We start from the raw sequence: 26,147 nt of genomic DNA, 5'->3' as shown, positions 1-26,147 counted from the left end.
ATGCTAGTGAAGCTTTTGCTCATCTGTAATACAGTAGGATTGGCAAAGCTGGTCAAACACTCAGACCATCATGGATATCATGATGGTTCAGTGCACAAGCCACGAATTTATGAGACCTCTGCATACCCCCAGAGGACTCCTCTGTCACAGGGGGAAGAAGGTTATTGGGAGGCAGAAGGGCTCAGGGAGGATACTCAAGATTACCCTTCGAGTATGATCTCCTCGCATCGGGAAGAGAGAGAGGATTTTGAAGCTGCGAGCCCACAGTCCCGAAATGGGTAAGTACCCCGATGTGTCTGTCTTACACGTCATGATAGGGCAATCCTGTCTGATACCTTTATAAGCTGCTGATAAAGGACCATTTTTGATAGAAGTTTCTCATTAAAATATATTAGATTTTAGGGATCAATCTATATTCAAACAGGAGGTTTAAAATGTTTTAACTACAGAAACAGAAAGCTAAATTGCTTGTGGAGGGTGAAACCACAGATGGGACCGGCTCTTCGTCCTAGTCTGAGACAGCAGAATGGGCTTAGGTCTCCGGACACACCTGGCAGATATGAAGCCTTCCAGTTCTGCTGTACCACCATAAAACAAAACGTTATTTCTGTCAAAGCAGAACCAGGTGAAATTAATTTACTGACTTTTTCCCATCACAAACCAATGCTGATTATTTTTGCTGGTCGTGACAACCTTTGCCCATCATAGGAATGTGCCTGGCTGCAGGTGGGATGTTAGCAAAATAAAAATAGTGAGGAGTAAATATGACAAAGGAATAATAAATAAGCATGAAAATTACCACAAATTCACCCCCCCAAAGGTTTTTATGACAGTGAAATGCTTCTCATGGTAATCCATAGCAGAAAAGTAGCTAGCCTGAGTGGAAAAGCCATGTACTTCACCAGAAAGATTTCCAAACACTATGATTTTTGTAAGATTTACAGGGCACGTAAGTAGGTCTCTAAATGTTTAAAATAGATGAAAACCAAGCAGGACAGTGAGTGAATTTTTTATAGCCCTGATGGATAGGTACTGCAGAGCCCTGTTTGGGAGAGCTGAAACAGCAGCACAGCGAGTGCTGTTCACAGCTCAGTACTTTAGGATACCCTGGCATTTTTCCCTTTAAATGCTCTTGAGGAAAGGAAAAAAGGGAGATGGAAAGAGACTACAAAACCTTGTTCATGTCATGCTTCCCTTTCAGTATGCAATCCTGTTTCTAATCTCACCTATATGTAAAATTAAGGCCTCCCTCCTGCATGTAGCGTGGTGAGTGTATTAAAACCCTGTTGCCCTTCCTACTACATCTTCTCACAAATCTGTACCTCCCGCCATTACCCTTAAGTCATTTTCTAAAGCCTGTAGTGTTCGATAATGACATGCGCTGTTAATTCACCAGCTTCTGGTTAATGCATTTCAGACGCTGTCAAAGGAAAGAAAACAAAGCCTAAGGGGTACTCTGGGCTTCCACCTCATACTGCAAGGTGGTAATCATTTGAAATGTGGAAAGCATTCTGAAAACTATAAGTACTACGAAAATTCAGTGGTGTAAAAAGGTGCATGTATAGGTCAGCAAGATGCTGTAAGATACTGTCCTAATAGGGATTTCTTCCTTTGCTATGTAACTTCGTTCAGCACCAGCTTGTGTAATTCAGTTCAGCACCAGCTATTACTCATCCCAATTTCCTCCCAAGAAGAGAAATACTTCCTCCTTTTATGGAGATAGTTGCATAATGAGTCAAATCATAATGTTCTTCCCAATTATAAAGCTATGTTGATGACTACAGGCAATCAAAATCTAGCCTGGCAGTAGCTTTAAGGTATTTGTTCTTTTGCTAGAGCTATCGCATCTATAGTGCGCACAACCGCGGGAAGCTGGGATGTCTTACAAAAGAAATTTGAGACTTTGAGAGGAATTACGTCCAAAAATGAGGGGAGAGAGTGTGAATAAGAACAGACAGCATGGCTCCCCTTGTAACTGCACTCCAAATTCTAAAAGTCATTGCAAATGGTTGAAGCAATGTACCTTCAGAGCCTAAAGTCCCCAAGTGCATGTCAGGTGCTCGTGGCTGGAGTACACTGCTATGCATAGATAAGAAGTTGTCACGAATCTGGTATTTCCTCCCTACAAGTGTGACACATGCCCTGGAAAAAACATGGAAGAACTAGGCTTATATCTCTAAAGGGGAGAGCAAGAAGAAAAGCATCAGGGGTTAACCAGGAATTAAGAGACAGGAGATAAAGACATGCCATAAAAATGCCCGGGGTGGTAGAAAATAATTTTCTATCAAAACTATGTCCCACTTCTAGTTTGCTTTTGAAATAAAAAAATGCTTTATTTTCAGAACTAGGAAACAAACAAAATCTATGGTAAATTTGACGCTCATAATTTTCTAACAAAAATCATGCGTTTTTTTCCAACCTCTTGCTATTTTCCTTATGTATTAAGAACAGTGGTTGCTACAAAATATTCTCAGATTTTTTTAAAATTGAGATTATTATTTTTCTTATTGCAGTTATTTGAATAATTGAGACCATCACGACTAGTAACTAGTCAGACAGAATCCTCTGGTTTCTGTTTCAGCATGTAAGGTGAAGTGACTCATTACATCGCAGTCAAATGCTTGGATATGTTACTTGACTAATGAATTCCTCTCAGGATAACAAGATTATTAGAATAAGAGTTTTAAAATAAGAAAATCGGTAAAAATTCACTAGCCTTTAGGTGACTTTTTAAAGGCCTCTCTCTTAAAAAAGAGAAATTTGTGGATAATAATCCTTTTGTTTCAACTATTCTTTAGAGGAAGAACTAGGTAACAGTTTAGTATCTCAGCTGTTGCTTGTATTCGAGTGCACCAGAGAAGCTCTGCCTGTTCAAAGTGGATAAGCGTTTGTACTTGTTATTTACAAAATAAAAAATATCAAAAAGGGCCAATTTTCCAAAGTAAATAATCTTTTTTTCTTCCTCCCCCAGCAGCTGTACCTCATATGAGCTGATTGGTTTGACTTTAGATATTTTATTCCATAGCTGAGGTAAATGGATCCATGTGTACCCAAATGCTCTGCAGAATTAAAAAGGGAAATGAAAGCACAGGTATACGAAGAGATCTGTACTGTGATATTGCTGGACTGTATCAGCATTTGTTTTAGCAATGGAAGATGAAGAGCAAGAACAGTAGAAACAGGTTCTGGATTTCATAAATACTCAATGCATAGTACCCAAAATAGGTAATAAATACATTTGCACTCTTCATTTCCCATATAAAACAGATGCCTAATGCAGAACTTCATGGGAATGCTCTGTTGTTACCAGTGGCTTTCCTGTGTGTGGATACAGGCAGCTAAAGTGAGGCTCAAAAAGATGCCTGGGACATGACCAGATATGTGGAAGTTCTAGAAATGATCCAGTAAATATCAAATAAGAACTTTCATTAGCTTTGCATCAACTCATCACCTGCTTACCACTAGATGTAGCCAATTCAACTGCTGTCTGATCAAGTCATATTGAAAAGGATAATAAATCTGCCAAGGAGATAATACATCACTATTGTTATCCTGACAATTGCTATGTGGATGACACACCTGATAGCTTGTGCAAACTTGTCCTAAACTGACAAGCCACCTTGGAGATTTTTGTTTCTTTAGAGCCGCTTCCACCAAATACTTGGTAATGACACAAGCTGGTCTCAGGGGAGCTGAAGGAGAGGGCCACATAAGTATAGAGCTGTGTGCCCTCCCTTAGGCTGTACAATTCAGACCTGGGCAGACAGAACTGGACACACATGTCCTCCTCCATGCGGCTGTATGAGGGCCAGGAACACGGTGACCCAGCCTTTGGAGGGAAAGTTTCCTGGGTCCTGGGAAGAACACACCATCTTCTCTCTACCTTTGCTATGGACTTACCTCCGTTGATCTGAGATCCATGGAAAGACCTTTACTGTAATTACACTCAGAAGGGCTTGTTTCCTCTCCCTACTAACGGATTATTTCTCAAATTAAGCAATGCACTGAAGCACCATTAGTGGAGCACTGCAGCCCAAGGCTTCTATCTTTTCTCAGCACTGTGCAGAATCGTAGCTGGCTGGCTTTAATCTAATCCATGTGCCAACACCACCAAGAACAGTCAGGCTGACAACTCAGATGTCATGCACTTAGCGTTCATATTTCATTTAAAAAAAAAAATATATATATAAAAAAATGAAGCATCTAAAAGGGGCAATCCCATCACAGGCTAGCTCTGACAGCAAAGCCCAAAGCCGCCTGTACCCTCAGTTGGCCTGACCTATCTGTCAAGTAACACTGTAAACCAGATCACTTAAGTGTCCCAGGTTAAAAATAATCTTAGGAAAAAGCAGAGGTTATTTTTAACTTCCCCCCTCAGTAGCCACACTGACAAATTTGGTCCCCAGATGGATGGCTCACACAATAAGAGAAATGGTCTGAGGGGATGAGATGGGAAGGAGCAAAGCAACTAAAAGTGTAATCATAGCCAAGTAGCCCTTGTTTTGGATTTTTCCCTCCAGTTGGGTAGGTGGTTTAATTTTCCTTCCTCTCTTTAATCCATAAACACACATCCAGCTTGTCATCCATTGGGATTTTTCTTACAATTACAATGTGTGTGCAAAAAAAAGAAACAAACAAACAAAACAAAACACCCAACCCCCACCACCTGAACTATAAATAGAAAGGCAGAAATTTTCAGCATAAGTAAATCCTTAATTGCATTAACATATTTTGAGGTTTGGACACATGATTCTGTGAAGTCACCCTTGATTAGAGGAAGGCTTCCTGATGTCAGCCAGGTGTGTTATCTCACTGAAACACACACCTCTAGTTCGGCACCGAGACAGCCCCAAAGAAACAGGCCTCTTTTTGTGATTACCCAGGGTGTCAAAATACAGAACAACTACCCTCTGAAGTGTAGACAAGCAGAGAAAAGCCAAATCAGTCTTATTCTAGGGAAAGTCAGAACAATGCTCAATCTTAATAGCTTATTTTTTTGTCCGCTTTTACAGGAAAACATTCATTGATTTAATTAACACCAGTTTCACACTGACTCATCTATTTCTTCAAAACTAGACAGGGACTTTCTTAGGGAAGCTTATGGGATACTGAAATTTCCCAACAAAGGGGCATAGAACACATGCTTAAAATAGAAGAGGTTTGGATGAAATGCAGCTAAATGTGACCTTCAGCCCCTGACATCTTGCAAACTAGTGGAATGGCCATTGAGTGCTCAACAATAACTTTCGCAGTGCCAAGTTCATTAACAGAAGCAATAGTTTCCTATCAAAGTTAGGCACTTGGCTCCTTTCAGGACTTTAGGAAATTCTCTGATATTTGGCTCTTGTTGAATGGCACAGCTGCAGGTGGAATGGCTCTCTATTAGCATATTTCATGCAAATGACACAGCTTCATTGCATGTGATAGAGGAGTTATTGAACCCTCTGCGCCCAAAGGATTGTTTTATTTCACAGCTCATTAGTGCAAGCTGCAGCAATTAATTCTTTCAGCAGATAGCAAGGGATGCCTTGTCTCAGCATACCGCAGAACCGCCATCAGCACTATTACCACGTCGATCCAATGCCTTCCTACTTGTGAGGGTCAATACCCCTTGAACAAGCGATCAGTGGCCAACCCTGAACAAAATTACACTCATGCCCAAAACATGATCAGGGCAAACCTTGGTGCACTCGTCAGCACCCTGAGCGCATGCCGTCTGGGAAGGTTGTCTTCCCGCCCATTTTTGACTCACTGGCATCAGCACAGCTGTGCTGGTGGGTGGCCACTGGCTGTGATTCCTGCTTCAAGACAAGGTCTGACAAAGGGGTGAGTGTGCTATACTAGGGGTGAACTTAAGTCTGCAGGAATCAAAAGATGAAATCCAAGTGTAAGCTGCCCTCTGAGTGGGCTGTAGAGCTTCTATTGTGGGGAAGATAATATAAATGAGGTAATGGCTGTGGGTGCTTTGTGAAGAGGAAAATCCTCTTGCATTTATTTCTCTGAAGTTGCTTGTACAACAGTTGGATTTCGCTCAAAACCAGCTCCCAGCCAAGCCTGCTTTCTCTTGAGCTCCTGCTCCCAGTTAGGTTCCAGGTTCAGGACTGGATTTGCTCAGAAAGCCTTCCCTGCACTACATCTTTAGGACATTCTGCAGGACAAGTCCCAGCTGAAAACACACTAACTGGCACTACTGTTGGCATAAAAGTGACATTCAACCAGCGTTACTCAGGGCTCTGGAAGACTTCCAGCACTATACAGAAATCCACATGTTTGAAATTACTGCTGCCACTCTTTTCAGCCCAGCTTGTTAAGGCAAACTGCAAATAGTCTGCTTAAACCCCAGTGAAAACCAGGGTGGTTCATGGGATGAGTCATGGGAAGATCCCAGACCCTGCCTGAGAGGGAGCTCTACTCATCCTAAGGGAAAGATGGAGAAATATGAGAGTTTCTGCTGTCTGATTGTAATACAGAGTTCTGGCTGTTTGGGAAGAGCTGGAGAATTCACTGACAGACCACCAGCAATCACTTGCTGTCCGCTAATTAAAAACCTGGTGGCACACCATGTTCCCTTGGACAGCTATCACCTTTTTCAACAGCTGAATACCTTCTACATTCCATAATGAACAAAGAGATACGTCTGTCTTAAAACTGACATGCATAGTCCTAGTTCAGATTAATTTAAATGTGATATTTTACCTCTGTTTTATTGAGGCTGCTTTTCCTTGCTAGTGAGAATTTTGCACTGAGGGAAAAACAGAACATAGATTATTCCATAGCTAAAGCCCCATACTTCTTTTCCGCTTCAACTGGTATGAATCGGGAGTTGTTCTGCACAAGTTAGTGGAAAATCGCTTGTTTAAATTAGAAGAACATAGTCCTCTGTTGTCATCTTGTAGCATATTTAAGCAGCAATAACTGTGTATCTGGTGCCTTTTGCACTGTATATAAAAGGAAAGTGTCATGGACCCGAAACATTCTGTGCTCTGTCAGCGGTAGACACAGGAATGGCTGGACAGGAGTTTTCAAAGTAATTATAGAAACTGGCTTCCTTGAGAATAGAAACCTGAGGAAACTGATGTGAAGGACAACTCAGTTGTACTACTACAGCGAAAGGAACAGCAACACTTATGGAAAAACAACGTCCTGAAGTCCTGAAGCTTTTGTTCAGGCACAAATTCCACTGACCTAGGAAGTGTCTAAAATTATGCATTGCAGAACCAATCTTGAGAACATGTAACTAAGAAAAATAAAGCTAGGGGGCATTACTCACACTCACCATCATGCTGCAATTGTTGGTGTAGTGCTGTATGAAAAGAGACTACCCCGTATTTATTTGAGCAGAGTGATAATTACCGCAGACCAGCCATGTCGCTTCATCTCCCGGTTCTGTGGGTTTTATTTTGTTTGCTATGATATAAGGCAGCCCAGCCAAACCCTAGAATCAGAGATAGAACTGCCTGCATTTTGCAGTGTTTCAGTAAAAGCAGAAGTAGTATCCAACACAAGAAAAAAATCATTGTAAGCTCAGTTTTTAGTTTAAAGACCTTAAAGGTTCAAATAAAAGGAGCTAACCTAAAGTTGCTGCATCTTATTTAAGTACAGAATGCCTTGTCATCAGATGTGTTTAACCTCAGACAAAAGAACACACTTGCCTCAAAATAAGGCAAAAATGGATGACTCTATTCATGTGAAGACTCTGTTCAATAAGGAGATTAGAAGAAAGCCTAGAAAAAAACCATCAAGTCTAGCAAAGAAAATTATTCAGATGCTTTTTTCCTGGTTAAAGAAAAAGGATTAATGTGCTTGGAATGTAAAACAGGAAAAGCAACTGAACAAATTAAACATCTGTAGCCCTGGATTTGCTAGGGTTCCCTTAAGTGTTGCTCTAACTTGCAGTATTGTTATAAACTTTACCATTCACCAGACTGGAGAGAGAGCTCTTCTGCTTTCCTCACATGAGCAACTTCTTTCTACTCCTCTCTCCTTGGCAGCAGAGGCTTGAATCAAAAGGAAACTGTATTAAAGAGAATAAAAGCAGAGAGTGTTAAGTTGGTTATATATTCAGTGAATGAGGCAACATAATTACAAAGAGGGGAAAAAATGCAGAAGCAGGACACAAAGCTGCTGTGTTCCAGAAACCAGCTGAATAAAGAAAGTGCTATTTGTGAAAGAGCAGCTCTTTGAAACTTCAGAGCCTGATTCAGAGCCCACTGGTGCCAGCAGCAGAAGTCCCGCTCGCCTCACTGATCTTTAGATCAAGCGTTTGTAAGTCTTTAAATTGTTCCACTTAACATTGAAGAATGACAGATTTTCCCTCAAGGTTAATAGAGTTAAGGAGTATTTTTAGTAACAGATATCAAAGTTTTCTTAAAAGGAAGCATTTGACAAGATGTGCAAAAAATACTGCAATATAAGTTTCACCTTTGGGCACACATATCTATATTGCAGCTCATTACAGATGGGAAAAAATAGGCATTATTTACTTATTTGATGAAATAATAGATTTTGATCAGCTTCCCTTTTTTTCATGCTATTCATTCTGCATAATGCTAATAACTTCCAAAGTAAGCATTAAGTTGGGATCAACCATTGATTCCGTTTCTGATACAACATAAGCCCTTTCTACAAGTGGGAAGCCCACCAGATACCTCCAACACATTAACAGGTTTTGAAAGGGAATCCTTCTATTTTCTATTAAATTTGTGTGCGCATTTACACGTGCAATATAGCAAAAGTACTCACAGTCATACGATGCCGCATTCTTGCTCACACACATGTTGATGCATGTAAACACTTGGTTTAGATTTGTATGGCCTACATGACTCAAAGGACTTGTTTGGGAGCTGAGTATGGTGGGAAAAACAAATCAGCCCAGATGATGATTCATGGGGTGTGGATTGTTTTCACTAGGAAAGAACAAAACAGTAAAGCCAAAGAATCCTATTTTAAAAGGAGGTTTCCACACTGAATGCAGACTCCAGCCTGGATCTGGCAGGCATCCCGTGGGCAGACCCAAGATACTGCACCTAGCAACAATGCCAGCGAGCTCCAGCAGCAGCACCCAGTCACTTTATTTCCCCGGAAAAAAACCAGAGAGCATTTGAGGGGGAAAAGCTACTCCCAGCTATGGCTTGCCAAGCACATGCGAGAGGACGGCCTAACTGCAAATGGGGTCTCTGTTTCAGAGTTATTCATCTTACACTGACCACTGAAAAGTGATGCAGCCTTATAAAGCCTGGTGGACATACGCACGCCTCGGAGGCAGACGTCAGCCAGAGCATGTGTGTTGGTCTGTTGGCTTTAACGGAGCTGCCTGGTGACACAAGCAGAGCGTTTGACTCCGGAAGAGTAATGATTTAATAAAAACTTGAGGATTTGTCCTCTGGTTCAGTCCCATAGGAAAAAAGACTCTCGTTGATAATAGGCACAAAAATTCCCCAGTCACTTGCAAAGGCCTTAAAACTACAGCTCACCAAAACAGCTGTTTTGGCTTGAAATCACAGCCCAGGCTGCAGCAGACTGCTTTCCTGGTCAGCTTTCCCAGCGCCACAGGCTTTGCCGGATTCCTGCCCCTGCTTTTAAGAGGTGAAAAGTTTTGTTTGCATGGGTGTTCACTGAAATTGCAATCACATTTTCCTTAAGAAATGGTGGAGCAGAAAAGGCTCTGAACATCCCAGCAAGCCTGGTGAACTGTTCCCAGCTAGCCCAGGCTGTCTGCCCTTTCCTCCCGATGTTTCCAGCTTCCTTGCAGCTCCCTCCCCTTCCCCGAGCTGCCCGGCCGCTGTGGCCGCAGCTTCTGCTTTTTTGCGGGACTCAGTTCCCCATTGTTTCTGCAACTCTCTCAGAGAGGCAAACTTTTTCCATATATGCTGATTATCAGAGATTTGGTTCCTGTCTTCCCATTTAAAAATATACTGCCTAAAGTTCAGCTGCTTTTTAGCAGCTCGGCTCTCTCCCTCATACACTGCTGTGCTCCATTGTAACACCAGCTCTGAAAAACTCGTGGAGTACAAGAACCTCCTGATCTCTCCAAATACCCCAACTTCCAGGACTAGTACTGGTTTTACTTTTGTTCTGAGAAACTAGTGTTGATTTCTTATAGGAAAGGAATTTAATAGTATGCATAATGCCATATACTATGATTTCTAATTTTTCTCCAGGCTTCATTTAAGCAGATATGCTGCATATATTGACACCAGCAAGCTCTAAGGCTCATAGTAATGGCTGTGACTATACTGGATGCTGTTCTACTGGAGGTAGAACAGCAGACCCCTAGAGATGCCAGACAGAGGGAGAGAAACCCAAATCATGTGAAAATAGCACCTGCTCACTCATCAGATTTACTCTTGGACATTCAAACTTCCCACGACAATTTTTGAGTACTGAATTGCCAGCGGCAGTATCAGGAAGAACAATGTTAAAAAAACCCAACTAAACAAACCATAACGACCAGTTCTTGCCATCACTAGTACACCTGTCACATGGATATCTAACATAGCAGAGTAGCTCAGTTTGAGATTCAAGTGGTCTTCAACCAGGACAGCTAATTTCATGACACTTAGAGAGCTGTTTCTTCTGCAGGTGCTTTACCATGAGGGAGCGATGAAGGCCTCAAGGAATGAGGCATCAAGGGACATTCAGAGGGGCCGCAGCTTCTGCTGCAAAGGGAAGAGCTGGATTTCATGGGTCGCTGGGGAAGGTGGAGTCCTCTGCAGCCTGCCTGATGCCCAGGTGGCCCAGGCTGTGGAAAGTCACCGCTTCAGAGCCTAAACCACAGAGGCTGAACTGCCAGAGCCAGCGTGCCGCTATACGCCCCTTATCCCTCAAAAACTGCACCTTCATTTGAAAAGAGGAACTAAATCCAATCCCTGCTTCCATTTCCCAGGACAGGAACCAGTCAGGTTAACTGTTAACCTGGCAGCCTGTTTGGACCTGTCTATATAGAGACACTCTGGAAAGTTAAGGTGTAACAGCGAGGGTCGTATATATTTTTTCATTTCTCTCTCCGAACTGCTCAACCCCACCTTTTCCCTAAGGAAGAGGATTAGCACGTTTTAACATCGGTATGTTGTTAAGTGGTATGTTGCAACTTCCTAATTGCCCTGTGCGCACACAGTTTTAGAAATACCCGTTGTAGGAGCTCTCCTACAATAGGCAGGACATGTAGCCAAACACGAGGCCCCAGACTGTCTTTAAGACAGGTTGTCTGTAAAATGCAATTGCTGGTTCAGTGACTCTTCCTCTGAAGGTTTTGTTAAAGCCAGAGTTAAACAGTGGGAGAGCAGGAACCCCTTGTCTCCCTATAGCTTCTTTGTCCAAACAAAGCTGTCACATCCCTTTTCTACTCATCACTATCCATAGAGAATGGTAGGATCCCTTGGTGTTTAACTGGTGAACTTCTGTAAACACACCATCTGAAATAGTGTGTTGAATACATGCATAGTTTATCAACAATAATTGCAGTTACTAATTAATCAGATGTCAATAATCACATTTTTTTTCATTTCCCATTACAGTTATTACTCCTCACCTCCTGTCACTTCTGATCCTGGATTTTAACCATCAGACTCCAACCCACCATACACATCCGTGTCTTAACTTTAAACTTTTGAAAACGAAGAGGCTCACCTACACTCTGGGACTAACAGATGTCTATATAATTCTGACTTGGAAAATTTACCAGACTAGTAAAACTCACATGTCCTTGCTATAAGCATAAAACTAAAACCCAAGAACACCACCCTCATTTTTCCAATATTATTTTCCTGCAGGTGATGGGAGAAATTACTTCAAAGCTAGTCTAATTCATAAAATCCAATCAGTTACTATATTATCTTGAAGAAGTAATACTTAGCAAGACACTGATTATTAATGGAGCTTATGTAGGATTAAGTTTTCAGAAGCAGTCTGCCTCAACCTGATGAGTCAGTCATTAGGCATCTGAAATGGCAACACGCCGAGAAAGGCAATTTGACATTTAAAGTGACATTAACCTGCAGGTTATCGTGAGTTGGAAATTTCTCCTGCTAAATGAAAGGACTGGAAATGGGACTAATGCAAAGTTCAGACAATCAACCCTTTTGTAACAAACTCAGATAAACATCCCAAATGAAAACAAATGAACTGGGAGTGGAGGGAGAAGCTAGCAAGCATTTTCCACTTTCCTCATCATCCAGATGAAAAGAGGGGGAAAAAAAAAAAAAAAAAGGAAAAAAAATTAGAAGGCCCTTCTGCATTTCACTCTTCCTTGGCACAGTTACAAGCAGAGACTTTAAAAGACCTACTTCAAATTCCTTTCCCATATCTTTCTTCCACTAGGAACTGGTGTTCCTTCATGCAGTCCCGGCTGGTAACATACATAGAAGCCTGCATGAAGGAGAAGTACATTGTCAACTCCCAACAGCCCTGTCTAAACGGAGCACCGGACTGCCAGAAGATCATGTAAGTATCTTAAATAAAACCAATAAAGACAACATAATTTTCTCTGAAGTATCTAAATGATATTTTCAAAAATATTTAATGACACATTTTAAAAAGAATTAAAGCACCAACTCAGTTTAATACCAAAGTGATGTAGGGTCTGATTTATGTACCTAAGGTGATCAGGCATTTAAGTAACCTGGGAGGACAACTGCCTTTCCAAGCCATCAAGTACAGGACTACAAGGTGATTAAGTGATTTTTCAAATCTTCCCATGTGTTTATTCAGAAAAAAACAGAGACCATACCTTTTCTATGATTTTCAGGTCATAATACACACGCATAACTTAAAAAATCTCTGCCTGTGGCCATCAGTGAGACCACTTACATGGCAGGAGTAGAGATGTGCAATCACCCAAGTGCTCACCCTTCTTTCAGAAGGACTGGCTGCCCAAAGAGTACTGGTGAAAGCCAGTAGTGTACCTTAAGGTACCAGGACTGATACATTTTTAAAGCTGGGAGACATTGAATCACAACAGACTTTTGAAGTGAAATAATATTTAATACTCACCTACATGTTTTCACATCTATGTAGTTGATTACAAAAATGCTTTTGTTATTTGTTAATTCAATTCATTTCTCTTTCTCTGAACAAAAAAAAAAAGTTTCATGATTATTTCTAGTGGAGTTCTTAACAAATTTGTATCTTCCTTTGTACCAGTGACATTTTGGAATATTTTTTTAAAAATAAATTTTTCTCTACAACTCATCAGAATATTACAGAGATTCAAGCTCAGTCCCAATTTGATTGCAAAAGAGTATTACAGTAAATATTACAGTTGCATTTCTGATAGTTACATAAATTTGCCATCTGTGACATTTCTCAGACTTCCGTCAGATCAGTGCCAGCATGTTTGGAAAAAACCTCTACCAAGGAACAGTAAAGCATGAGGCAGACCACTGGAGCCCTGATCACTGAGTAGTAGTTACATACTGTCCTGTTGTAGACAGTAGTCCTGAAAAGCAATCTTATGTAGGGGAAAAAAATTGCTGTGGACTGCCTAAATGTTTTACTAAGCAGCAGTGATACAGTTTATGACAAATTTCTTAACTGTGTTCTGCATTAGTCATCTAGGACACGCTTGGCACCAGACTGCTGCTAGAGTCAGTGAATTTACTCCGAGTGACGCCAGCTGACAATAACTTGCTATCTAATGCCCAGACCCTTACTCCCCAGGTACAGGACAGCTCTGAAGCCAGTCTACCAAGTGAAACAGAAGGTTTTGAAGTCTTTGCAGTGGAAATGCTGCCCTGGATTTATTGGCAAGGACTGTGAACAGCGTGGTAAGGAAAGCTAGAGAACAAGCGTGAGAATTGATGACTAAATGCCAGTCACAGTGGCAAGATTTGTTTTTCCTTTTTTTGAAAATCGATGCCTTATTTCCTTTGGTCTGCTATGCCCCAAAGCACTGATACCTTGAAACAAGGAGTAGTTGTAATTAGCTGCAATTAGCAGCTAATAGCATTAGCTACTTATTCTTCTGTTAGTAGCACCTTCTTATTCTTCTGTTAGTATCACACAGGGATAAAGGTATTCATTTGCCGGGGAGGGGGGGCCTGTCAAATGCTCAAGTCCGTCTAGGAATGCCTAATTCCAGGTAGAAACTGGTGACATCAGAAAGCAACGCTAGTAAGTGAAATGCCCCTATGGTCAAGTTTACAGGATGAAGTCACCTGGCTAGGGAAATCGCAACGTACCCAGGTCCAAACGAGGTAGGCAGCACTCGCTCTCCAGCCTGCATTGCTGCCTCCTCCCTCTTACCCCAGCCGCACAGACACCGGCTCCTGGAGCGGGGAGCAGCCCCGCCACACAACACACAGCCCCGGCTCTCACTTCCGTGGAAGCTCTGGCAATAGCCTTTACATACAATAAACCGCTACAACTCTTTGCAATGCTGAATAATGATGCATGCAGTGGCTAAGTAAGAGAGAAGGGGGACAGCGTGGTTTAAAAACTGGAGTGCTTCATGGCATTGGCAGGATTTAGCAAATAATACTCCAAAAGTAGAAGGAGAATTTAAATGGATAAAAGGTAATTCCCCCTCGTAATTAAGACAACCATAACAAAAACATCAAACACGTGTGTGAAAATTTTCACACAATCTTCATCTAACTCACCTACCCAAACAGACTCCATGCATAAAATGGGAGTTCCTGTTTTTATCTCTGTAGGTTTAGCTGTTCTTCACAGATTTATCTCTAAGGTGATGCCCCAGCCTGACCTACATTTATAATGTTGGAAGGATATTACCAAATACAGTGCTTCTAGTTTAGTCTCTGCTTTATTATACTCATTGACCAAAACCAGCTGCTCCATCTTTATCTCCTCATTTGTACAGCATCACTCACAGTTGGTGCCGTCAGAAAGTTCAGGTAACTGTGAACAAGGAAGAGGAATTTGCAGATCTTTTGATAGGGCCCCCCAGAAAAAAAAAGTACATATTTGCAGTAGACTCATTTCTTACGAGAAATAACTCGATATGAGTTAAAAAAAATACCCCTACTGCATAGCATTATCATTTATGCTAGTGCAGTACTGTATGCAAAGTAAATTCTCTCCCTAAGAAACCTGCAATGCAGAAGCCTGTCTCCACATCAGTTACACCACACATGAAATTGCCCTGCAGTGCCTTGCTAAACTGTAGTAGTTTCTGCACCTAAAACATTTTCACAGATGTATTACATCTCGATTGCAGATCCCAATTTTATTCTGGTGCCAGGAAATCAAACTGAAGAACGGGAAGAAGAGGAGTTCTCAAACCACAGTATGTGCTTGAAGTTATTTTGCTTGCCATTCTTTTACTTCTCAGTCACAGATCAGAAAAAAAAGATGTATTTTTTAGCTGCAATTTTAACATGATAAGCTATGGACATATCTCTAGTGAAAGCATTATTTGGGAAAGCTCTTACACAACTACATCTATTGGCATAAATGAGAGCTTTTGGTATAACACTACATGAATGCTCCAGACAAAGCATCCAGAAGTTTCAGAAGTTGTATGCTGACTGGTCATCAGCGATACCTAGTGAGAATGCCATCTGGTACAGAGCATTAAACCTTTCAATGGCATGGATGTTTAACGCCTTGCTCTGCTAAGTGGATTCACAGGAAAGCACACCATGCTCGGAAGTCTTACCAGAAAAATAATCTATTCAAAATGCTATTTTAGAGCAGCTACCCAGTAGCTTTGAGATTATTATTATGAGGTACCGTAGATTCATTATCTCAGGCACTCTATCCTACCAATCTAAGCATCCAAGAAGGACCTTTCCTTACCCTCTGGGGAAATGGTGTGGCTTGCAGTGCCATTAAGTATCTTCTAGCGATTGGCTTTAGGGTAGTATTGCAGCCCTGAAAGAGAGTCTTCTTTACATTACGCTCTCAGCACTGAACGAATAAGCAGGTGCTTTACAGGACTTAAGTTTATAAAACATTAGATTGAAAGGTCAAAGGTAGTCCTGGAGGGTAAGAGGCCCCCAGGATGGCACAGTTGGGATATACCAGTTTCTGCAACTCTCAGTGTACACTTGGAAATCTACAGCTCACATCAGTAGGTATTTATCTAGAGTAACGTCAGTTAAAGGGCCCTCAGCAAGAATCAGCTATGACACTTACACCCTATGCTTCTGATTCCTTAGTGAAACACCTCAATCGCTCTTTCATCCTGTCCTTTTATTCTGGGTTGTTAAAACCTTGCTATCCTTTCAGTCAATTGACTTGAAAGGAGTTATTATTCCAGAACATTTTCATGGCATGGGGAGATTTTAAAATGAAGAGCATTTTACTGCCATCATGGCTAGCATGGCTGAAGTTCTTCTGCTAATATTTAAATATATTAGGTTTCCATCACTGTTGGAAAAAATCTTTGCAAAGAAACCGCAAGTTTAGCTGCTATAAATCAACAAAACCCCTAAATGTCAGTGCAAAAGTTTCAGAGCAAAAAGTACACAGGTGTTCTCAGAGGTCTTGTAGGAATACCTGTCGCCTGGTCGCTGCACTCCGTTGCATGACTTTGTTTTTTTAATCTTGTGATTAGTGTCAACATCTGTGGATTCAAGAGAAATGTTGGAAGTCATTCAAAATCATGAGGCATTACTGGATGATCTTCAAAGTGATATTCATCAAGCAGTCAGCAACTTAGGTGACTTACAGAGAATATTTGAAAACAACGGTACAAGCATGGTGTTAGAAGTGAACCAGAGCAATTCAGGTGAGAGGTCTGATGCAGAATTATCAGCCTGCCAATAGGCCCTGTAAAACCACGCAGACCAGAAACAAAAACTGAAACCAAAAATACCCTGATATTCCTTGGTCAGCTGGTTGTTTCTAAAGTGAGCAAAAATGGAGGCAATTCCAATACAAACGAATGAACCAAATTCAAGAGTAACTTGAAATGGGAAATGAGATGAAAGGCAGATTCCTTTGCACTTTTCTAGAATTTCAGAATATGCCTTAACCACAGAATCAAGAGGTTGCTTATACCTAAAATTTGTTAGCTTACTATTCTGCTTCTGTGGCTTCTTCTCTTCTATGGTGATGCAGAGTTTAGGTTTGGTTTTTGGTTTTTTTTTCATACTCATGCTATATACTCTGATGTGCGGAATATCAGACTGGTGTATGTAAAAAATTGTAGCATTCAACCCTTCTCTGGAACATTACTCCTGCCATATATAGGAGTGGGAAAATAAGAGCTACCGAATTTGACCTACTAATGTGAGCCATTGGCTCACAGAAACATTTTCTAATGATAGACTGTTGTCTTCAGTCAACTTCAAGGCACTCAAGTTTGAACATTAAAGTTAGAAATCAAGCCTTAGTATAATTTACACCTGTACAGATACTTCACAGGTTTTTCAAGTTATTTAGCCCTGGCCTGGAACATTCAGCTGTTAAGATGCTATATAACTTCGTGAAGTAGAAGATGCATTGTAGAAAGCATCAGAAAAAGAACAATGTTATGAGACAGTCAAATAAGCAAGAGCCCACCAGCTAAGAACTGTTGTGAAAATGGGCAGTTACAGCCACTTACAAAACTGCTTGTCCAGGGGTTTTAAAATGCAGTATTTTTATGACTTAAATGGGGCAGTCAATACATATCTAAGTTATTGTCTGCAGACTCAAAGACACAATGTGCTTCACAGTAACCTTGATTTAAAATTAGGCTATTTTTGCAATTGTCAAAATTTATCATGTGGCCAGATTTTGGGGAGTAAGATGGCAGTTACTATCAAAAAATACATACTTGAGTTACCCTGGCCAGATTAAGATGTGTTCCAAAAGTAGAATTAAAATTTAATTAAATTAATTTTTTTAAACTGTGTTAACAGATCTACAGGAAAGGCTTCTGCAGCAAGTTTTGTTTCCCCATGTGGAGAATTTTCTAAGGAAACATTTTAACCCAATGTGGGCAAGCTTCAACAGAAGCTTACAGAACCTCTCAAACATGGTAAGAAACCTGTCCCATGATGTGGAAGCCAACAAGAAAAGCATAGAAAGATTCCAAGAGAGCACTGTGCCCAAGAAGGAATTCCAGGAGCTGGGAACTAAGTTTGAATCAAAAGTCCAAGAAAACGTAATGAAAGTTGATCAGGTGAAAAGAGATATAGACAACCAATTGCAAATGCAGCAGGCTAGTATTCACTATAATCTCACCATGATCAAGGCAGATACTGACACAAAGCTCAAGAAGTTTCATAAGATACAGCAGTCCCACTTCTTAGCTTTGAACAGCAGCATAGCAAACATGAAACAAGAGCAAAACAATCTTGAAAATAAATTTGAGACTTTGAAAAAAAATTTAACAGAACTCTCCTCACATCATGGTCCCAAAGATGAAAACACCCAGTCAACCATCAGACAAATAAATGACATTCTGGCAGGGCATGCAAAGCAGCTTAAAGAACTTTACATGGAGTCAGATGTGGCCTTTCAGAATATTGCAGTTTTAGAAAGGTGGTTTAAGGAGTTAAAAAAAAATATCTCAAAGTATAGACCAGAAGATCTTACAATAACTTTAATGGAGAAATCACTTATTATGGAAGAAAACAAAGCAGCAATGGAAAGGCAGATATCAGAGCTCAACTATACTCTCTCAAATCTTCGGGAAAACTATTCAGATCTGTTGAGATACATGGAGGAATGTAATTGCCAGAGAGTATCTTTGGACACTGACGTACTGGAAGAAGATTTAAAGAATATCACTTACTCCCTTGAAGGCACCGAATCAAACTTAAAAGATACGAAGCACTTAGAGTCAGTTTTCAAAGATCTCTTGAGAAATGAAATCGAAGAGCTCTCCTCAGCTTTTCCATCTATCCATCAGTCCCTTAATCTCCGTCAAGAAGAAAACAGACAGCTTCAGTCACAAGTTACGGCTTTTTCAGAAGACATAGGCTTCTTGAAGAAGAAAGATGAAGAAATTCATCGACACATCAGGTATCTCAACAGTTCTTTCGGCTCTCTTTTGGAAGATGCTATGCGGCATGAAGCAGCACTGGAGGCTTTACTGGGAGAAGAATTTATGGAAGTCTTGTTTGAAGAAGATCCTAGTATCCTAATATCATCAGTATTTCAGCTGCAAGAATCCCTCAGACATAACTCAGATAAACTCCAAGAACAAAACGTGACTTTAGAATCTCTTATGAAGAGATTTCATCTCTTGGAGAGAGGTCAACAGATTAATCATGATGCTCGTACATCTCCTAAGCATCCCAAAGAAGAAACGCAAACATCCTCTACTCTAGATGAAGCTAGTAGTCAACGCAGCATCGTAGAACATATGGAACCTAACTATGAGGCTGCCAAAGATGACTCCTTGGATAGCTCAGTTTATAACGATATCATGACTCTGAAGAATGATATCAAACACCTGAGCCTGGCAATCAAGAGGCATGAATCCAGAAGTGACATGAATCTCTGCTGCAATCAGACAATAGCAAATGTAATTGAGCCACTCAACATTTCTGTAGAAATTCTCTCAGCAGATTTAGCAACCATTAAGCAGAAGCTAGAGGAGCATCTGCTGATTTTTAAAAAGCTATTTGGAAGCAATGAAGGATTAGCTGCCTCAAATATAAGTCTGGATGTTACAAAGATTCAGTCAATGCTCACCAGAAAAGTGAGAAGGCAACAGAAAGGTCAAGACAAGCAAAGAGACAAGAAAAAGCCTGAGAAGCACAGAGAAAATATGCAAATGATAAGTGGAAGAAATACAGTGCAGACAGAACTTTTGGAAAAAGGTGGGTTCTTTTATTTGCTCATGTACCAGTCTAGCTTCTTTCTGGGCCCTGCTGTAAGTCCTACACACAGAGCATATTAGTTGTGAGACCTGTCAGTATCTTGTGGGGTACTGGAGGGAAAAATTCTGACATTATTTGCATCCTCCCCCTCCATCAAAATAAGCAGTTTGAGTGAGAACCAAGTTGATACACTACTGCACTTTGCTTGAGGCCAGTAAAATTACACCCATTATAGCTGTTGGGAATTTGGCCTTGAACTAATTCAACTTCAGATGTTTAGAACACAAATTCTGTTTGTAGATGCTCATGTTAATGTAGTACCAGTTCTCTTCTGAAGCTGATGGGGAGTGCTAGGCTTCCTGGTCTTGCTTCTTTTTCCTCTGTTATTTGAGTCCGGAAGGAGCATACCCAAAGCACCAAATCTTCCTAACGTGGACAGATACATTAAATGAACTGCTGTAATTTGCACAAGTGGAACAGGGAGGACTGACCTGAGAGCACACGCTCTCTCTTATGGCTAAGCTTCAGAGATAAGTTTCCAGCTTACACTTCACTGTGACTGGCCACTTCCCTTTTGCTGTAAACATGTGGCCAGAAGCGCCTGGTAATTGCAACCACCACAGCTTTAGCACTGGCTTTTGATTGTAGCCCTTGTTACGGACATGTAACATAGAGCAAAAATCAGCCTCTTTAGGCATCTGTGCTGCAAAACTGTAGTTAAGACTGAATAAGCAGAGAATGTAATTCAAACTAATTTATTTTCAGGACAGAAAAAAGTGCTACTTCCCCCCCCCCCCCCCCCGTGGGTGGTCTCAGCCTTACACTTTTCCAAGAGTAGAGGTTCAGATATTTCCAGGGAACCATTTGATCTAATCCCAGGCACATACCCATGTCAAGCATTTAGCTCTACAAAGGAGCATACAGAAATCAGGGCTTCACTCTATCTCCCACCCTGATGATCCTGGGGAGAAGAATGCTCACCACTAAAATCCTGTTCCTCTTTCTTTTTCAGACTCATTGGTGGCATTCCATGTGGGATTCTCAGAAGGAAAGGATAAAGAAAAAACTCTGAGGTTTAATGAAACTTACCTCAATTACGGGAACAGCTATTTCCCTGAACATGGCTACTTCAAAGCACCGCATAAAGGTGTCTACCTGTTTGTCATCTCTGTGGAGTATAGTTCAGGACCAGCATTAGGACAACTCTCTTTTAGCCGTGGGTACAAAAAAACTCTCTCAAGTAGTCAGAGGAAAACACCAAATGGAAACACCATGACTACTTTTGCTATGGCAGAAATGGAGAAGGGGGAGAAAGTATGCTTTGAATTGCTGCAGGGCTCTGTAGTGAAACGGAGTCCACCTGGGACAACAATGGGTGGATTCCTAATATTTAAAACTTGAATAGTGACATTTTGTTTTATTGATATCTTTCCATAGATGCAATGGATCAATTCACTATTGCTTCATCTGTGATGTATTCAATCCTACTGCATGTGTTTAAACATAGCACTACCCTAGATTTGTCTTCATGCTTCTTTTCTGGAAGTGTTTGGCTTTTGATTAGTTGCTTGTGAGCAGCTATGGGATTTTCTTTCAAGTAATAAGCTAATGGTTTGGACTCCAAATGTATCAGCACACACATTCCCAAATCCTTCCACTGTGAGAATTGCACCTAATTAGAAAAAATGTTTTGTGGGGCTTTCTTCATTTATAACACAAATAATTTCTCCTTTTCCCTGGCAAAAGAGTATTCTCCCATGGCAAATACCCCCACCACAGGCAAGGAAAAGATTTTAGGAAGGACTGTATATATCAACTCAACGCTTAAAACCAAGAAACCAGGACCTTTTCGTTCTCTGTGGACCACAGGCAGTCACAGACTGCCACAGGCAGTCACAGACTGTCTTGAAAACTTCTGCAATTCGCTCCAATTCAATGTTTCAGTCTGTGCACAGCATGAACACTAGAAGAGATCACTCAAACCCAGTAAGATACTATGCTAGTATTCGTAAGCAAGGGTCTTAGAAATGGCCCGGTCTTTTTGCTTCTGGGCTTGTGTTGTATTTCAACTACACTGCAAAAATTTAATAGTAATATAACATTGTTAAGATGCATTACATCTACATTTAGACATTAGGAAAATGTCAACAATATTAAAAAAAAAGGGTGAAAATGCAGTTTATTTCTAAAGATAACCCTTAAGAATATCGTGAATTCAGCTCAGAGTTCAGCATTTAGTGAATAGTTTAAAACCAAGCAAGCAAGCAAATAAAACTAACAGCAAAAAGGCAAGCTCATTGGTCTGCTGTCATTGTTGAATATAAAATAAATTTATAATTAGAGTAAACCAAAGAGTAGAATCTCTGAACTGTGGATTTTTTTTAAATTTCCAAAATCTCAAGATGACCATATCTGGTCACGTCTTAAACTTTTCTTCTGTCAAATAAAATATCCCAAAGGCTTTCATTTTAAAGAAGTTCAATTATTGTGGTATTTTTCCTTGTCTATCCTAATGTCTTGTAAAACAATACTAAAACAATTAAATTTGCCAAATTGAAATGCATTTAGAAATTCCCAATATTTTTGATAAAAGAGGTAAATTCTTATTATGTATTTTATGCCCTTTAAAGGTAGCATTTTCTAACAGAAATCTATCCTACTGTTAAGGGCTTTTCTCCCCACCTAGTTGTATTCTAAGCAACACTAAACTACAAAATTATTACAAAACACGTCGGTACCAATACACATTGCACTTAAGACAACAGTTGGACAAGCAGAAAATATGTATCTTTTGAAATAAAGCTACAAAGCAGTTTCAGCTACTGACTTGCTGAGAAGATTGTTATTCTCCATCCTGAAAAATCCAACAAAGCAAATGACTAAAAATGATCTCCCGTCTACTCCTCGCCAATACTGATTTTCACACGAGATTAACAGGCCAAGTCTCCCCATTTATGTATCACGGAGCCACATCTTGCACAGCTGTGCGGCAGGCAGCACAAAGTGCCTGCAAACTTAGTGTCATCTTCTGTCCCACAGATTGCTCAAGTATCTGAGGGAAGGAAGAGAAGAAAAATTTGAAGAGGTGAAATGTCAAAAAGGAAGAAGAGCATCAAATTCTAAGACTGGGTTCTTTCAGTACAAAGCTACTATACTGGGGTGATGCAGACATTTTTACCAGTGGTCCTCCAATTATGGGCTTTTGTGGTGGCAGCGTTCTGCAGTGCCAAGCCAAGTGTGCTGCCTATGTCAGGGTAGCTCAAGGAACACCCCACCTTCAGCGCACATCAATTCTGCAGCCACCAGCTAAATTCCACAATTAAATACAGACAGGGGATATATATATTTAAAAACACTTTGCTTGTTTTTAAAGCTTTGACAGAAAGCTTCAGCTGTAAGGAAAACCATACAGCTACTTGGAAAAGGACATGGTAGGCAGTAGACAGGATAGCAGTTCATCCAGACAGGACTTTTAAAGGTTTGGCATCCTTGTGCTTACCAGAGTTTACTTTTGCTGAAGAATAAGCCAGGCAAGTTCAGAGATCATCGATGCCAGAGTGAACACAATGTTAATATAAAGATATTTTCATATTTGTATTCTTCAGATATGTGCTTAAGTTAGCCACCTGCATATACAAAGAAGACATACTTGACTGGAACACTCTCATTTTTAGAATATGAGGCAAAAAATTACCAAAAGATAATGGGTTAAAACATTCTATTGGCTGCATAAGCCAAGAAGCCTGACTTGCTTCTAAGCGACAAGAGAAAAGACGATTAAGCTACTCGGTTGTGGGTTTTTTTTTTAAAAAAAAAAACAAAAAAAAACACAACCAAAAAACCAATACATCAGCTTTTTAATAAACTTCCACCTAAACCACCTCTCAAATACAAGCAAACTATTTGACCACTGGTATAAAATTCTTTTAACCTCCCCAAACACTTTTTTTGTTGTTTATGTTTTTTTGGGGGGTTGGTTGGTTGGTTATTTTGTAAGATTAACAGCTACATCACCATGACCTGCATTTTTAGGCAACAGACTAGAGGAAACCATTTTAATGAAGAGACAGCAGACTCCAGATTAGGACCTAAAGAAAAGAAAAATTTGCCACAAAAATGGCAAGAGGACAAGGATGATTAATTGACAATTTAAAAAAAAATAGTTATTGGTTGGCTCAGTGGATTAAGAATAGGAGATTTTCCAACATGAAAAACAAACTCAAGTTGACTGTAGGCATTAAGAAAAGAGAGTTGTCTGTAAGAGCAGACAAGTTGCTTACGTTTATCTCATAGTGGAACTAGACTAGCATGCCTGATGGCAGTTTCAGCCAAGCACCAATAGGCACAGAAACATGTATGATCAATCCAAGATATAGATATATATATATTGTCAACCTGAGCCTCATATTTAAAAAAAAAAAAAAAAGCTTCCAACTTCTCTTAGTACTTCCGAAAAATCCTGTAACTGCCAGAAAACCTCGCTGATAGCTCAGGTGTTTGGATTTCCAGATCAAACCACTAAGCTTTATAAAAAGATAAGAAAAGCTGTGCATCTTAATGTCTTCGCATAATTATTTTGTTACCGAAACTTTTAATGCTTTATGAATGCCAGTATCTTAGAGCTTTACATTTTAAAATTGAAGTCTCCTAATGTTTTTTTCTTTTCTACTACTAAAACGATCTTTATTTTACTCAAAATGCAAGTACCCATTGTATATCAACAATTTTACTTTCTATAGATCCATCAATGCCTGAATTCTGCAATCACATTCATCTGAACCCATTTCAGATATCCACATCAAGCCAGCCTCTGAAGTCCATGGCAGTCACCCCTCATGAACCAGATTCATGAGGTGGTCAACCCAGAGTAGCGGTCCTCTCATGACTCAGATTCACCGCTGGTATTGACTTACTACATTAACATCAGTGAGAAAGACTAAAGTATTTTGGGGAGAGGTAAAGATAAAGCTGCAGAAGGGATTAATGAAATTAATAGAATTAAATCTGATCCTTTATGAAATTAGTGATACTTCTGCAATTTATTTAAAAGCTTGCGATTCAATTCACCAACTGCTCAGTATGCTTTTTGGCTTGCACACAATACGTGTGGGGTTTTTAGACAGGTCACTGGATATGGCTGTTTCAGTTCTTAAATACTTATGCAAGCTCATCAGTAACACGTTTTTATACAGAGGTCAAAAATAATCATACACAAACATTTTGATATTTATTATTAGCAGCCAGGAGAATTTATTTTCATCTATCAAAACCCCCCAATTTTTTCAAAGGGATCTTCATATTTTTAGGATATAGCACCATCCTGTGGTCATTTCAAGAAGCAACATTGGGGGGGGGAAGAAAATGCTCGTCAAATCAAAGACTGGTGCAAAATGTTTCAGTTACCCACGGTATTTTCATTATGTCCTCCTGTAATGCTAATATAAAAATCCCAGTTTTCAATCCAACCATGATCAGTGTAATCAGTGAAGATATTCCACAAACTATAAAATAGCCACAGTCATAAGAAAAAGTTTACTTTGCCAAGATACTAATCGTAAGACCACCAAATCTTTGTGCAGTGTAATTTCCTGGTATTACGTATTGAGGAAGAAAAGGTTTAAAACTACATACAGTCTAGTCTTCCACTGTACCTTCCAGAACTCTAATGCAAGAATTTAACACTTGACTTTACAGGAAATAAAAAAAAAAGTATTATAATTATCTTTATAATATACTAATAACAGTTTATATGATGCTCAGATATCAAAAACTTTCTAGCTACTGTAAAAAGCTGAGATTATTCCAGATCAAAGGCAAAAATAGAATAGAAATTGATCTTACTTCTTCCTGCTTGCAAACTAAAAGTGAACTCTATGGAGAGTAGTAGCCGATACATTTCTGCAATGAGAAGATAAATTCTGAGATTTTATAGAATTGTGTACTCACAGATGAGATATCCCCTTGATTGGTCTTCATTTGCTTGAATCATAAAAAACACAGTGAATTTAGCAAGCTATACAGAAGCACCTGCATAATTTTGTAACCAACAGCAAGTAAGTATATTAGCTCAAATCTCTTAATTTGGGTATCACGACACAAAAAGAATGTTGTACACAGAGGGAATAAAAACCAATTACAGAATCCCCCATACCGTTATTTTTTTTCTTTTTACTTGAAGAGCTTGAGGAAAATTTATATGGATAAACCCAACATGTAGTGAAGCTTGCATATGTTCAAAGAAAAGAAATATTCAATTTTGACTTGCTTCTGACTTTGCTGTAAGACAGAGATAAAAATCAGAAGGAAACATTGGTTTTACTGTTGTGCCCAAATTTAGTCCAAGGAATACAAAGCCTGAACTTATAGAGCACCAAATAATTCTGAACACCATTGAACAGTAAAAGTGATCATTAACAACCTCTTCAAAGA

At 39.9% G+C, this 26,147-nt stretch overlaps 1 protein-coding gene across 1 annotated transcript; it reads left to right on the top strand.

Moving 5' to 3' along the window:
* On the top strand, positions 1–21,233 carry MMRN2 (multimerin 2). The gene is made up of 7 exons (XM_009578729.1): positions 1–278; positions 12,319–12,441; positions 13,657–13,763; positions 15,176–15,244; positions 16,517–16,690; positions 17,808–19,718; positions 20,731–21,233. Exons 1-7 carry the CDS (start codon positions 1–3, stop codon positions 21,117–21,119), a joined length of 3,051 nt encoding a protein of 1,016 aa, XP_009577024.1. The 3' UTR covers positions 21,120–21,233.
* Positions 21,234–26,147: the final 4,914 nt, after the last annotated feature.

The sequence above is a fragment of the Fulmarus glacialis genome, unplaced genomic scaffold (genome assembly GCF_000690835.1).
Source record: "Fulmarus glacialis isolate BGI_N327 unplaced genomic scaffold, ASM69083v1 scaffold7305, whole genome shotgun sequence".
NCBI lineage: Eukaryota > Metazoa > Chordata > Aves > Procellariiformes > Procellariidae > Fulmarus > Fulmarus glacialis.
This window is presented reverse-complemented; position numbering and strand designations above follow the sequence as displayed.